Below are 14290 nucleotides of genomic sequence, written 5' to 3'. Positions count from 1 at the left end.
CGTGAACGTAAACTGCGCGCGCGCATCTGTGTATGCCAGCACATCTACTTAGGAGACCCACTGACATTAAAGGGAAGTAAACAGAGCCTGCAGACGGGGCCAGAGCAAGGGGCGGAGGTTCGCCATTGGTTGACTGAGGCAGTGAAATCAGTTTCTCCTCCCCGGTAGTGAAGATGACGTGGTGAATGAACCCCTCTCTCCCTCTCTCTCACCGACAAGCTGGCTTTAGAATAGTTCAGTATCAACTAGCCACTTGTGACCCTGTGCCTGAGCAGACCAGTCCTGCATTGCCAAACTGCCCTGAGCCTGACAGCTGACCACTGTCTCGAGAAAGATTAAATGGCGTGCAGGGTGGGGTGGGGGGTGAAGAAGAGGAGTACGCACTGAGTGGCCAGTAAAAGAAGAGACCTAAAAAGTTCTGCTGTGACTTTTTAAAGAGAAGATAAATGAGGAAAATGTCTTAGGAGGAATCGTTTCAACACAACTGAGAGGCCTCATGACAGGTCGCTAGGACGGATCCAGTGTACTGTCGCACGGAATACCGACCCTTATGGTCGGAAGCGATTGGCTTCGACTGCGGGGAATCAACTGAGGATGCAGACATCTACTCTGAGCACCGCTGACTAGCATCCGACAAGGACTTGTTCGCGCGCGCGCTGTGTGTGTGTGTGTGTGTGTGTGTGTGTGTGTGTGTGTGTGTGTGTGTGTGTGTGTGTGTGCGCGCGCGCGGGGGGGGGGGGGGGCGCTCACGCTTGCCCGAGTGCGTATTTTTGTGTGTCACTATGAGTCTTGTCTCGGGCTTCCCTCACCACCCGGTCATGCACCACCACGACAGCCACCACTATTCGCTGCATGCGGCGGCGGCCGGTCGGTGTCACGAAGACACCGGTGCTCCACCATACTTCACAAGCTGGTTGATAAGTCACGCGGATATGTCACCTACCGAGTATAGCCTTGCGCCCGGCTATAGCCCGGAGTACCATGGCAACAGCGGCAGTGGGTCAACCGTCGGACTGGACCCGCACCATCACCACTACTATGGCCCTGGAGGGTTAGTTCCAGGAGCCGCCACCATCTCGATGAACGGAACCACGGTTGGTATGCACCATCATCACCACACTCATCCTCGGACCGTGAAGCGAAGACCAACGGCCAATCGCAAGGAAAGGCGGCGGACCCAGAGCATTAACTCAGCTTTTGCGGAGCTGAGGGAATGTATCCCTAACGTCCCGGCCGACACCAAGCTGTCCAAGATCAAGACGCTGCGCTTGGCCACCAGCTACATCTCTTACTTAATGGACATCCTAGACAAGGACGAACAACACGGAGACACTCAGGCTTTCAAGGCCGAGCTAAAAAAGACGGAGGCTCGGGAAGAGCGGCGGAAAAGAGAGGCGGTAAGATGTGCTCTACGGCCACTATTTGTTGTGAAAATGAGGTTAAAAGGTATTCATTATAATAATCACTTAACACAAACCCTAAACATATAGTATTGTCTCTGGTTAGCTGGTTCATTAGTAAGGGAATTATTAAAGGAAGGTTCTAACGCTCGGATGGATTTAGACTTATTTTCGAAGAAAAGTAATAACAGTTAAAAATCGCCGAAGATTATAATTACAGGCAATTACAGATTTAGAATTCTGCACTATATATCTGCCAAAGTAAGACACTGATTTTTACAAACCAAATGGATAAATCATTTCCAATGGTGACCTTATATTTAAGACGAATTAAATGAGTTTATTTTTACTCGACTCAACAAATTACCTAAATTCACAAATATTGGAGAATTAATACAATAGATTGACTCCTAACAATGAATTATTTCATATCGATTTATTGACTGAAGGTGACATTTAAACATGTTGTTGGTAGGCAGCGTCTGACAGGAGACAATAAACATTAATTTTGTGGGATTTACTGAAGGTTCATAGTTCTTTTAAAACACTGAGGCACGCCATTTACTTTCCACAGAAATAAAAAATAGTGTAAAATTAACTTCCGAATAGTCTGGAATTTATAGAATACGGGACATCTTTTCGTATCTAACTGCGGGTTGGTTTTACATGGTGTGAAGTAAAATCGACACATTTAAAATTGTACTTTTTGCTTTGCACGAGTGCCCATATGTTTTTTTCCACAGCAGCCTATGCATATAGCGGCATCAGCACATAGTTAATATACTTTACGGCTATTAAATTTAATGTTCCTCTACAATAATAGTGATAAATTCAGTTAACAACAACAGTAGTGACACCGTAAATAAAGTTTTAAGCAATTGTCTGCTGTAGTTTGACCGAGATTCACCAACAATGTTCTACCAGATCATACCACTTCTGGATTGTTGTATGTTTTGCATATTGAATGAAAACTAATGGACTGGCGGGCAAGCAGAGGATAGATAGAGCTGTTATCAGCTCGGTGTATATTAATGCACTTAATTTAAAATAAAGGTTGAATTTAAATTCCAGCATCAAGACGCATCCCTTATCCACGCAGACGTGATACTTATACTACTGTATAAGTGTGTAGACATTTAGACATCCAAAACAGTCTCTACAGTGCTGTGATGAGTGAGTGGGGTGGGGAACAAGCAGAGACCAAGCCAAAATCTGCTGTGGTAGGGGAAAGGGGAAACGGCAGCACAGGCTTATGGTGTTCTAGAATTACACAGTACACAAATGGGGGGTAATCAGAGAGCAACATTTATTTGGAGATGGGCTGCTGAAAAAGCCAATAAACTGAGAGCAAATAGTAAAATTGAAGTGTGTTTGCATATTTTTGTAATAGCCACATGACTTCTTTTGCATTGATCACTCAAGCAAAAAACATATATCATCCTAAACATACAAAAAGATTGTACACAAAACTGTGATAGAGTACAAATACATTAAATAAGTCTACAGAAAACTGGTTGCTATTCTCAGACGGTTTGGAGCCAGGAGGGCCAGGTGCTGCCACACAGACCAACCACTATTATGCCTGGAACACTATCATCCTTACAGCCAGTAACATTATGCACACAGCTCTGGCTGCACTGCCCAGATGTAAGCCGTGGCTCCAGCTTTAGAGGGCTGTGTAGTTGTTTGCTATTTATTTGTTTGGCCCATCCATGAGTTTTAAACCCATTTCAACTGATTTTCCCTGCCTTTTGCATTCAGCTGACCCACACACACATGCACTAGCATTTATCTGGCCATTTAAAGCACAGTAATATCAAACGGAGGCCATCGTATTTATATTTATATTGTCATAGCTTATGTCACCGATTCATGCTTCTGCATTTTGTTTATAATGCTTATTTATGTCAGAATAAATATTATCAGCACAACAAGTTGCCTTTCTTAGATTGACCACTGAGCTTTGTCCTGCAGACAAGATGAGTGTGGATGATGGCCACGTGTGGTATTGTTTGTTCAGCAGACAAACAATACCACAGAAGAGACTGGAGGAGAATAATAATTTCCTGTCTATTGTCTATAGGAAGTGTGGTGCATAATTGAAGCCAGAGAGCTTTCTTTTCCCCCTCATATTTCAAAAAGAGAATGTAGTCCACTTCATAACTCATGTCAGCTCTCTCATGAGACTCCTGGCTTGGGCTGAATGCACATTTTCACAGCCCAACAGAGACACTACAGCTGAATAAAAATATATCCTACGCGTCAACAGAATCCATTAATTAGTTTTAAAAAAATCCATAAAATAATTAATAAGAAGAAGCATCACTATGTTACATCAGTGAACTAACATAATGATGCTTCTGCTCCTCAGCCTGGTCTTCCATTAATAATAAAGTGGTTAACCCAAAAGACAATTTAATGCGTCCTTAAGAGGACAGAGCTCTAACCTTGCAAATAAGGGGGAGGGGTGAGTGGCCGGTCTTAAGGAAATAAACTCAGTTTTTTTTTTTTTGTTGTCGTTTTTTTTGTAAGTTTACATTGCAGTGCGTAAAATAGGAAATTAAGATCTGGATATAATGCAATTCACAGAAGTTCTTTTTTTTTCAGTTCAGTTTGTGTTTCGCTAGTTTCAAGGATATAGTCTGTTAACAATAAAATTCCCGGATGCTGGATTAACTTTCTTCAAGTATGATTATTCATTTTACCTTTTGTACACACACACACACACACACACACACACACACACACACACACACACACACACACACAAAGAGAGAGAGAGCATAAATAAAATATTTCGTAAACAAAACGTCATAGTTGCCAATAAGTGTATTTCTTTGTCTAACCAGAGTCCCCCTACACTCAGGGTTGAACACAAATTCTGATGTTTTGTTAGCGTAAGTTTTTCTGTTTGGAAATACGAATTCTCTTTTTCTTTACTTATCTAATATAAATTTTTTAGCATCACTTAAAGCTAAAATTGCCACACAACAAATAAAAGCTAATTTCATAGTCATAGTTGCATATTAAAATTCGTCACTCTGCTTGAAGAATAAAATCACTTCCTCTATTTTAGTTCGGGGGTTTTGCAGGTGGTCTTTCCTCTTTGACTTGTATTTTATATTCTCTGCGTGGCGTTTTAAAGCCCGAACGTTCAAGAAGGCATGAACGCCACGGCTTCAGGTAATCACTCGAGTTCAGAACTAGTTACTTTGTTTCTTTTCCCCTCTTGTGTAGGATGGATCGAGGTTGGTGGATTATGTGTGTACTAAGCTGCAGAGTGGTTTACCGCTGCAGAAATACAGCAGGCTGTCTTCGCTCAAAGCAAGCGTTGTCGCGTTTTTATGGAGTTTGATGTAAGAGGGAAAACATTAAGCCGGACTGAGGAGTCGTCAGCGCTCATTGCTACAGATAGAGTCAATTTATGATTTGCACTGGATTCTTTCCCCTGACATATACAGTAACGCAATTACATAGACGTCGTTCATTCATTAAAAAAATGATTATCTCATTTGGCCTGTTAAGGAGGTCTATTATTATCAGTATTATTATTATTGTTGTTGTCGTTGTCGTTGTTGTTAAAGAAAAACAGACAACAAAGACCCTAAGGCCTGGGTAAGGGATGAACGAAACCTCGAAACGAAAGTTTCTCTTTGTTGTTCACCAGTTTGTGCCTGCATTTGCGCAAACGTTTTTGTTGTTGTTGTTGTTGTTGTTGTTGTTTTTTACCAACATAGCAAAGTGTATACTTCTAACTGCTCTTCTGTTTACTGTATTGCTGTTGTACTCTGTATATATATATTCTAACTTATTTTGATCAGGCCTAATACGTCATAACGGGCTGCGTTTGGGTTTTTGAAAACGCAAGCTGAGTTGGAAAAAAACAAAAACAAAAAATAAATATGAATTCTTATTTAAATGTATTTATTTTATTTTATTTTAATTATTTTTATTTATGTTAATAGTGGCTATTCCACCTATTCGTTAATACACTGTCCCGGCGTGGTACACAGTAGCTGGGTTAGTGACATAGGCTACCTACAATTTATATGCTGGTGTCAAGACATCAATAAAATTCAGGTGCGTTCGGTATTTTAGTAGTAGTCGGAAGTATTGTGCATCGAAAGAAAGAGTAGATGTATCAATAAATAAAATAATCAGGATCAATTTCATGTTTTTACAGGTGGAGATCTCGAAGACTTCGTCCTCCAACTCCTCGTCGTCCTCCTCGTCAGCGGGCGATAAGAAAAGTAAGGGCCGGACAGGATGGCCTCAGCATGTCTGGGCTCTGGAACTCAAACAGTAGTCCGTCTCTGCCCCAATGTCTCCCTGTCGCAGGCTGACAGCACTCCTTCCCTTCTCAAGCTCGGTCGTCGAGGAGAACTGCGAATAGGAGAGAGCGTTCAGACGAACTGTAACGGGAGTCGTCCTGGCTTCCTAAGGTTGTCGAGGCTTCCCACACAAACAGTAGCTATACAGGGACGCTGCGTGAGGCTCTGTTCAGGTGTGACGCGAAGGCAATGACAGTTTGCTGTAATTTAGGATTAACACACACACACACACACACACACACACACACACACACACACACACACACACACACACACACACACACACACACACAACAGCTACAATTAATCAGCAAAACTCCACTTTATATTCTAACTTAAGATCCACAAATGAACCACAAACAAAACTGCTTTAGTGGTCATGCTTGATATCAGTGAAAGGTCATCTGTTGGACTCCGTGTGGTGGAATAAACGAGTGGTCCATCTGCGCAGACCGCTGAGTTATGTTCTACCAGATCATACCACTTCTGGACTGTTGGCAAATTTCTTGTCCAGGACGTGTGCGACTCCCACACACAGAATTACACAAAATTACAAACACATACACAGATTCACACACAGGGTCTTGAGGCGTTTGCTTTATTTAAGGAAAAATATTTATGTGCAATGTGACCTCTGGAAGGATACAAACAGCCATTGTGTCTGATATTACAGAGTATCTGTGGTTACAGGACAAGGTGTATGTGAAGATCTCTTCTGTTTCTCCGTCTTTCTCTTACAGTTTATTGTTGTAAATGTAATGTCGTCACGGCAGATGACGACGTGTCCACGTTGTGGTGTCAAAATGTCTCGGGAGCCAAGTAATGCTTTATGTGTCATGAAAACACGATTTGAATAAACCACCACCTGGTAACTGGGCTGATTGTTGACTCTCAATTGGTCAGACTGCATTCTTCTGCACAAAGGTTTTAAGGAAAGTAATAATAAAAGCAAAATTGGAAATTCAGTGTCGCTAATTTAATAATATGTCAACAGGTTTATTCAAAGGCAAAAACAAGAAATATTCTCTCATATAATAAATGTTATTATTAAATTTCAAATCTAGCTTTGTCAATGGTTTAAAGATGACATGACTATGAAAACTTGTGTTTTGCCTTTTCTCACTCTGAGCTTATTAGCATTGCTATTATGTTCATTTTCTAAGTTTAAAAGCAAGACATTTGGGTAAATGCCCTTTTTTATTTACAAAATACATTTACACTGCAGTTGGTTTCAAGTTTTAGTGCTCTTCATCAGGCCAGAAGGTTAAATCCTGTGAGGGCTAAGTAATCATAACCCTTGACCCCATGCTGTTAAGAGTACCCATGTTTTGACATTTGAAAAATGTTCTTGGAGCAAATAATAAAAAACAACTTATGTCTGGGTTAGGTGCTGATTGTCAAGCCAGAAAAACATAGGGTAGTGAAAACAACAATTGCATCCTCACATTTTTACTTTTTACAAAAAAGGAACACACACAGAAAAGAAAAAGAAAGGAAGAAAAATATCAACCGATTGTTTCCTATTTCGAATTTCTGGATAAATAACTACTCTATAATAAGGATCATTATGAGCCAACAAACTTGTTGCCCTGAGAAATGGAGAAGCAATTAAAGCTAAGAGCATGTTCATGGCCAGGAGTGAACATTGTTTAATCCCACTACCAAGACTGTGTTTAGTAAAGTTATGTCAAAATTAGCCTCCAAAGAGAGCTAAAATTGTTCTCTTTGGAGGCCATGTTGTTTTAATTGCATGACTGTCACATTTCACTGGACAGCTGATTAATTTGTTGCTGTGGTTTCAGCCTGCGGTGACAAACTATGATTTCTTGATCAGCCAGTAGCGGGAAGTTGTGAAGAACAGAACACATTCATTTTTTAAAATGCAACATTTCATTTAAAGCTAAGGCGGGGGGTTTAATCCATTTTTTAGCTTCTTGCGCTCTGCATAATAAAGTGCTGCTGCTAGAAATGCTTTAACAAACAATAGGCTGAAATGCTTGTTAATCATAAAAGCCAGAAAAACATTTTCCTTTTGCTGCTGAACAATCGCAGTACTACGGAGGTTGATGAACTTCCTGAAAAGTGGAGAGTCATCTGAAACTGAGCATCATTCTTCATCAATCTTCTGCTGGCATTTATTGTTGTTCCGATCATAAAGAAATCATTCAGTTTTCATACAAGACAGTTTGATTTATATTTTGGAATTTCTCAACTTACCCTTGCTCTGCTAATGGAAAGAGACTGCATCTACCACACACTGACCTTTAATGAACAAGAAGTAACATAAAGCCCCAGGTGGATTATTACAAGAAATACTATGGAAGCTGTCTGGAAAAAGACACTTTTAAGAAAACTTGGTCCATTTATCAACTTGAATGGTAAATGGACTGATTCCTATATAGCGCTTTTCTACTCTCCTGGAGCACTCCAAGCACTTTATGCACATTCACCCATTCACACAAGCACTTTCTTCTATGCTTTAAGTGCTTACTAGTTGGGGTATCACGCCCGAGGATATTTGGCACGCCGACTAGGGGAGTCAGGGATCGAACCAAATCCACTTACAGATAACTGCCACGTTGGCAGCTAAAAGACATGATGCCATATGACACAGTTCCTAAACTTCACATTAGACAGAGCTGTCAGTTAGCCATCTACTGACAAGACTTTATCTGGCATGCTGGTTAGTATGTGTATAGGGACAGCCATAAAAAAAGAGGATTTTTCTGGTCCTGACGAAAACTAATGCAAACTCTAATGGCCTGAGTCTGCCTTGGGTGAAAACAGGAGAATGCAAAGAGCGTAATTAGTGAGCATCAGACAGAGATGACCCAACAATGAACTGGGCACAAACAAACACACACTCCATCCCCTGAAAACTGTACAGCTTTTGATATTTCTTCTGTGCTGATGCTATTATATATGAAACAAGTATTGTAAGGACTTTATGATGAAGCACTGTTTATTAAGTTTTCATAATGATTTTTACACCAGCTATAAGGGATAAACCACAATAAGTTTGGGTTTGGCACATTTTCATCATTACCTCCAGCTTGATTTGGCATGTCTTTTGTTTGTTTTGTTTTTGTACGTTTTTCAGTTTAAGTGTACAAGTATTTGAAAAACAACAAAGGAATCAGAAAACAAAAGACATTTCTGCCATTTAATCTTTGACACCATGCATTGGTACAGTGCTGTGACAAAGTGTTTGTCACCTTCCTAATTTCTTATTTTGTTGCATAATTGTCACAAATACATGTTCATTTAAACAAATATTTATATTTGACAAAGATAACCAGATTAAGGTGCATTTTTAAATGATGACTTCATGTATTAAGGGGCCTATCCAGCCTTCCAAAACATGTGGTCAGTCACATTTAGATCATTATTGGGCAGATACTTCTTAACATATGCCAAGGCCCTTGAAAAATATTTCTGATAAATAATCACAGCAATGAAAAAATGCAATGAAGGATGGATGGGAAATGAAACATTTTTTATGATTTGGTGTGGTTTTGGAATTTTCGTTTTCATTTTTATTATGTCCACTTCCTCGGTGTGTCATACTCTACAGTGCATCTGTCCTCATTAGTAGACATTGCACCCTTTTGTAAGACCTGCTATTCTGAGATGGTTACATCAGCCTGGACCAAAAATTCTAATTTTCCTAATTGTCTGGCCATTTAGTGTCATTTCATTGCAAGTGAATAATATATATATATATATATTTAAAGTGAACAGGTGCCATGTGTCCTGCTCCCTGAAAGCAGTTTCTCACCCAAACCAAATGAAATATTTTGAGTATAAAATTCAGTTAATTCACCAAGCACGAGCTACAGCTACCTGTTAGGATCCTAGGTTTTTAGGTTATGTATTCTGATTTTAGTGACTTTGGATTTATATTTTCAGCTTGAAATAATTTAGGCTCTAGCTCTGACGTTTAGCCTTCATAGTTTAATGTCATTCTCATTTCTGCTTCCGTGTTTTGTTATTTATATTCTTAGTCGTTGGTTTTGTAACAGTTTTAGTCCCCTCTCATGTCACTCACTCTCTCGTGTTTGTCTTACCTCTGGTCTGAGTCTAGCTTACAGTTCCATATCAGGTTCATAGTCTATGGACTATTTCTTTTTTCTATGTTCACAGTTAGTGATATCTAATTTCTTTCATCTTCTGTTCCTGTCATGTCTCCGTGTCTCTCTTTCTTTGTACTCTGTCTCCTAGTTAGTTGTTTAAGGTCTTGTGTCCTCTTTCAGTCATGTCTTTGTGTTCTGTTACTTTGTTTCTGTTTCCAGTTTGTGTGTCTCGAGCCTGAGTCTCTGTCTCTGAGTTTGTTATGTTTCCTGTCTTAGTTTGATAGTCTCTTGTCCCGTGTGCATTATGTTCAGTTTTGCTTCCCGTCTCTTGTCAGTTAGATTCCGTTCAGCCATGTTCCCCAGGTGTTTCCTTTCTGCCCTGATTCCTTCCTGTGTGGTTATTGCCTGCATCTCCCTCTGGTCTTTGTCAAATCGTCGTCATACTTTGTGCCCTGTTCAGCAGCTTTTTAACCAGTAAGTGCTTAATTCCTGTTTAGTCTGTGTTTTGGTATTTTTTTATTTTGCTCCCCGAGCTGCAGCAATAAAGCTGTTCCGAGTTCATTCCTGCCTGGGTGTCTGCATGTGGGTGCACACTCTGCCAGCCACACATTGACACATGACACATGGCACAAAGCTTTCTGATTCCTGTTCCCACAAGACCTGGTGTGATCCAAGACTCCAATGTTGCGAGACATAAACAGTTACTGAGTACAACAGAATAAATTAATTTAACAAAATAACTATTAAAGAAGATCATTATTTTCTCCGGCTACTTCTTTAAACTGGACAAACTAAAAGAATATATTGTTGGGTGTGATGATCAACTCCTCACAACAGGCAAGAAAAAAGGACATAGAGTTACATCAAGCTCCACTCTCTCTTCAAAACACCTGGTCCATCAGATTCATCTACCAATTCACCAACTCAGACAGAACCATCAAACTTTTCTTCAGAGGTCAGTGATATTTTTCTATCCATAGACAAGAAAATGACAACTCTAAATGCAAGAATCCCTCTTGTCAAGTTGCTACACAAAGACCTCCAAGCAAATATTGACTGTAACTGAAGAAAACAAACAGTTAAAAGCTTTGGTCAAAACTCTTACAGACAAAATAACCACAACACCCAAAGACACAATTTAAACAAATGGTTCTTAATCTACAAATTCCCTCAACGAGAGACAATCTTGTCTTCTCTGATATCGTGGAATCCTCCCATCACTCTTCTATCGAACATGAGAAAATTTTAAATGACTTGATCTGAAGATCTCACCCAATACAGCCTCCAAGGTTACATTTCACTGAATCCACTGCTTAGGCCCACCCAAAAAAGACTGAAAAATCCCAAGCCCAATTATTGCAGAAGTCTGATATTTTAAACACCAAGAAAAAAGAAAAAAGGAACACAATGTTAGATAAATGATCAATTCCCACGAGACATTCTGGAACAGTGCAAATGCCTTTTCCCTGTTAGGAAACAGTACCTTGATATGAAAATGAAAGCTGTCATTTCATTTGATAAACTTTATATTGATGGGTACTTGTTCAGAGACAAAGATTTGACCCTTCGGTTGGTTTGATGTATAATCTATACCATAGTCTCCATTTTTCAGCTACATTGTAAAAGTCCTTCTTTTTGATCATGCACGATGTTTATGTGTTGTTATGTATTTCTGTTACCTATTTTATTTTCACTTTTATTTCTTACTACATATTATGTGTTTTCTCTACCCTCCATTCAGCCACTTTTAAATCTGTCCTACTAACTTTCAATCATGTAATACTGTCTCTCATTCGGAGAAGCATATCCACGCTACATACTCTCTTCCCTATAAGGAATGTTGTCACTTAAGCTGGTCAACTGGAACATTTGTGGTATTGGAAATCAGGCAAAAGCATTCAAGTGATAAACTACCTTAGCAAACTTCAAGCAGATATATGTGTATTACAAGAAGCCCATTTAACTGATGCAAAAGGCACAGTATTGAAGTGTCCTCTGTTTCTCTTTGTATTTTCTGCCAAGTATAACACCAGGAAAAAAGGAGTTGATGTCTTCATTAATAACAGAATTAAATTCACTGCTTGTAATAGCACCATCAAAGACCCAGAAAGATGTTTCGTAATTAATCAGCATCTTTATTGAAATCTTCCCTTGACGACAGTGAATTTATACGGTCCCAATAAAGATGACCCCCTTTCCCCCCCATAAATCCTTCTTAATTAACTGGAGTTAATTAATAACCTACCTAGCTTTGCAATACCAGAACATCGCAGTCAACATTCATTTTAAAACAACATATGTCTGATTTTGGACTTGGTGATAGTTGGAAGCTTCATCATCCACATGAACAAAAATATTCATACATTTCTCAAGCACATCACTCATTCACTAGAACAGATTTTTTTATCGTTAGCAACACACTCCATTCAGACATTTCAGAAAGGTGAATTTGCTCAAAGATGATCAGCGATCATTCCCCAGTTTTTGGTCATTTTAAGAAAAACTACCAACCGCAATCTATTACTGGATGGATTTTCAATAAGTCTCTGCTTAGTGACCAAGATTTTATTGATTTTTTAGAAAGGGATTTGGAATCTTTTGTGGAAATAACTGATTCTTCGAACACCTTGCCAGCACTTCCTTGAGAAATCCGCAAGGGGTCTGACCATTTCATATTGCGCATATGAAAAAATGACTGACATTGAACAGGAAGTGAAATTAAGAACCAGAATTAGAAAACTCATTCTCACTGATCAATCTAAAAATGGTACTTTGTGAATTAAGAAAATCTAAAATGAAATTTAATGACCTAATAAATCAAAAGACAGAATTCCTCATTGAGCCACTCAGACATGTTCCAGAACAAAAATAAATCAAGCAGAGAAATTGCTAATTTAAGAGAATAAAGAAAAAACAGTTGTCAGTTATATTGATGTATTACAATTAGACATTAATCCAGCAATACTCACAAGAGTTTTAATTGAATTCAATTGTCACTTATCAATAAATCTAACACCTTAATCTTACCATTAGATGCAGAAAAAGCATTTGACAGAGTAAACCGGAAATTTCTCTTTGAAGCATTTATTAACTGGATTAAGGCACTCTATACTACGCCCACAGTAATGGGTTGGTTTCATCAAGCTTCACTCTCCACAATGATACTAGACTATATCTCTTTCCATTATTCATTGAACCACTAGCAGCTGCAATAGCAAAATATCAGAGGCATAAAACCATTCTTTATGCAGATGATGTATTATTATTAATGCAAGACCCACACTCTTCCTTTCCAGAATCCTTTACAGTCATTGATGCTTTTTCAAAGGTTTCCAACTGCTATATGAATTAGTCAAACTCAGCCTTGCCACTCTGTATAGACGAGCAGGATGTGAGACCTTTGGTATCATCACTCCTGCAACATTAAATATCTTGGAATCAATATTTCTCCCAAGCTGACAAAAAGCCTCATTTTTGCTCGACTTATTAAAAAAGGTTTGAGATGATCTAAATCAATGGTCTAACCTCCCTGTTTCACTGTATGAATGAATAGCAATAATCAAAATGTCAGTTCTACTAAAAATGAATTTTCCATCATTCCCATTTCTCCAAATAATACTTAGTTTCAATCTCTCAACTCCACTTTATCAAAATTCTGTTGGAAAAATAAAACCTGTCATATAAAGCTCATATGAGCAATGCAAAAATCAAAATCCCAAAGGGGGTTAGAAGCTCCAAACTCAGATCCATATTATTTAGCTGGCTTAAGTTCTCCCAACCTGAAACTGCCTGGGAAGATACCAAAGAAGAAGTTGCTAAAGATATATATTTATCAGATCTACTGTTTATCACATAAATGTTTCCAAAGCATATCAAAAGCTTCAACCCTGACAGCTTGGTGGAAGGCACTTCAAATCACACACTCCATAGTTACACCATCCCTTCAGTCACGAATAACTTTATAACCAATAAGAGCAGCTTCAATTTAACTACTTGGAAAGACAAAGGAATTTGTCATCGTTGTCATTTATTTCATTAACTAGTTTATCAATTTTCAATATTTACTGCATAAGTTCAGTATCAGAATTCACAATTTGTTTTATTTCATCTTAATACTTGCTATTAAAATCAGCTATGCTATCCAAACTTAAAATAACTCCTATTAAATGTAAATATTCAGTGCTTGTAGAACACATCTTAAAACTTACAGGCCCAAAGACAATCACCTATAATATTTACAGCGTTTTGAACGATGCTTGTACTAAAATGGGATAAAGATCTGTATTGACACGGACTTCTGGATTCAAGTTTCTTATACATGTACAATGAAAATAAAGGGCTGTTCTGTTTTAATCTATTCTAAGTCTGTAATAATATTTTCAGAAAAAAATGACAATACACAGCAGGAAAAATTACACAAAATGGGATTTAGCGAAACAGATACTTGCACACCATGCCTTTAGAACACCACGGGCACCTACTTACA

General features: G+C 38.8%; 1 protein-coding gene across 1 annotated transcript; it reads left to right on the top strand.

Moving 5' to 3' along the window:
• The first annotated feature begins 239 nt into the window (after positions 1-239).
• Positions 240-6607, top strand: hand2 (heart and neural crest derivatives expressed 2). Its single transcript, XM_031738564.2, has 2 exons — positions 240-1397; positions 5584-6607. The coding sequence occupies exons 1-2, from the start codon at positions 783-785 to the stop codon at positions 5704-5706; spliced, it is 738 nt and encodes a 245-aa protein (XP_031594424.1). The 5' UTR covers positions 240-782; the 3' UTR covers positions 5707-6607.
• The last annotated feature ends 7683 nt before the right edge of the window (positions 6608-14290 follow it).

This window comes from Oreochromis aureus, linkage group 6 (assembly GCF_013358895.1).
Source record: "Oreochromis aureus strain Israel breed Guangdong linkage group 6, ZZ_aureus, whole genome shotgun sequence".
In the NCBI taxonomy this organism is placed as follows: Eukaryota; Metazoa; Chordata; class Actinopteri; order Cichliformes; family Cichlidae; genus Oreochromis; species Oreochromis aureus.
Note: the sequence above shows the minus strand (reverse complement) of the source record. Positions and strands in the feature narration are given on the sequence as shown.

Excerpts from the sequence above, each read along its gene's own strand:
- hand2 (XM_031738564.2), top strand. The coding sequence starts at position 783 with ATGAGTCTTGTCTCGGGCTTCCCTCACCACCCGGTCATGCACCACCAC. Across the intron at positions 1,398-5,583 it reads AGCGGCGGAAAAGAGAGGCG|GTGGAGATCTCGAAGACTTC; the intron begins GTAAGATGTGCT and ends ATGTTTTTACAG.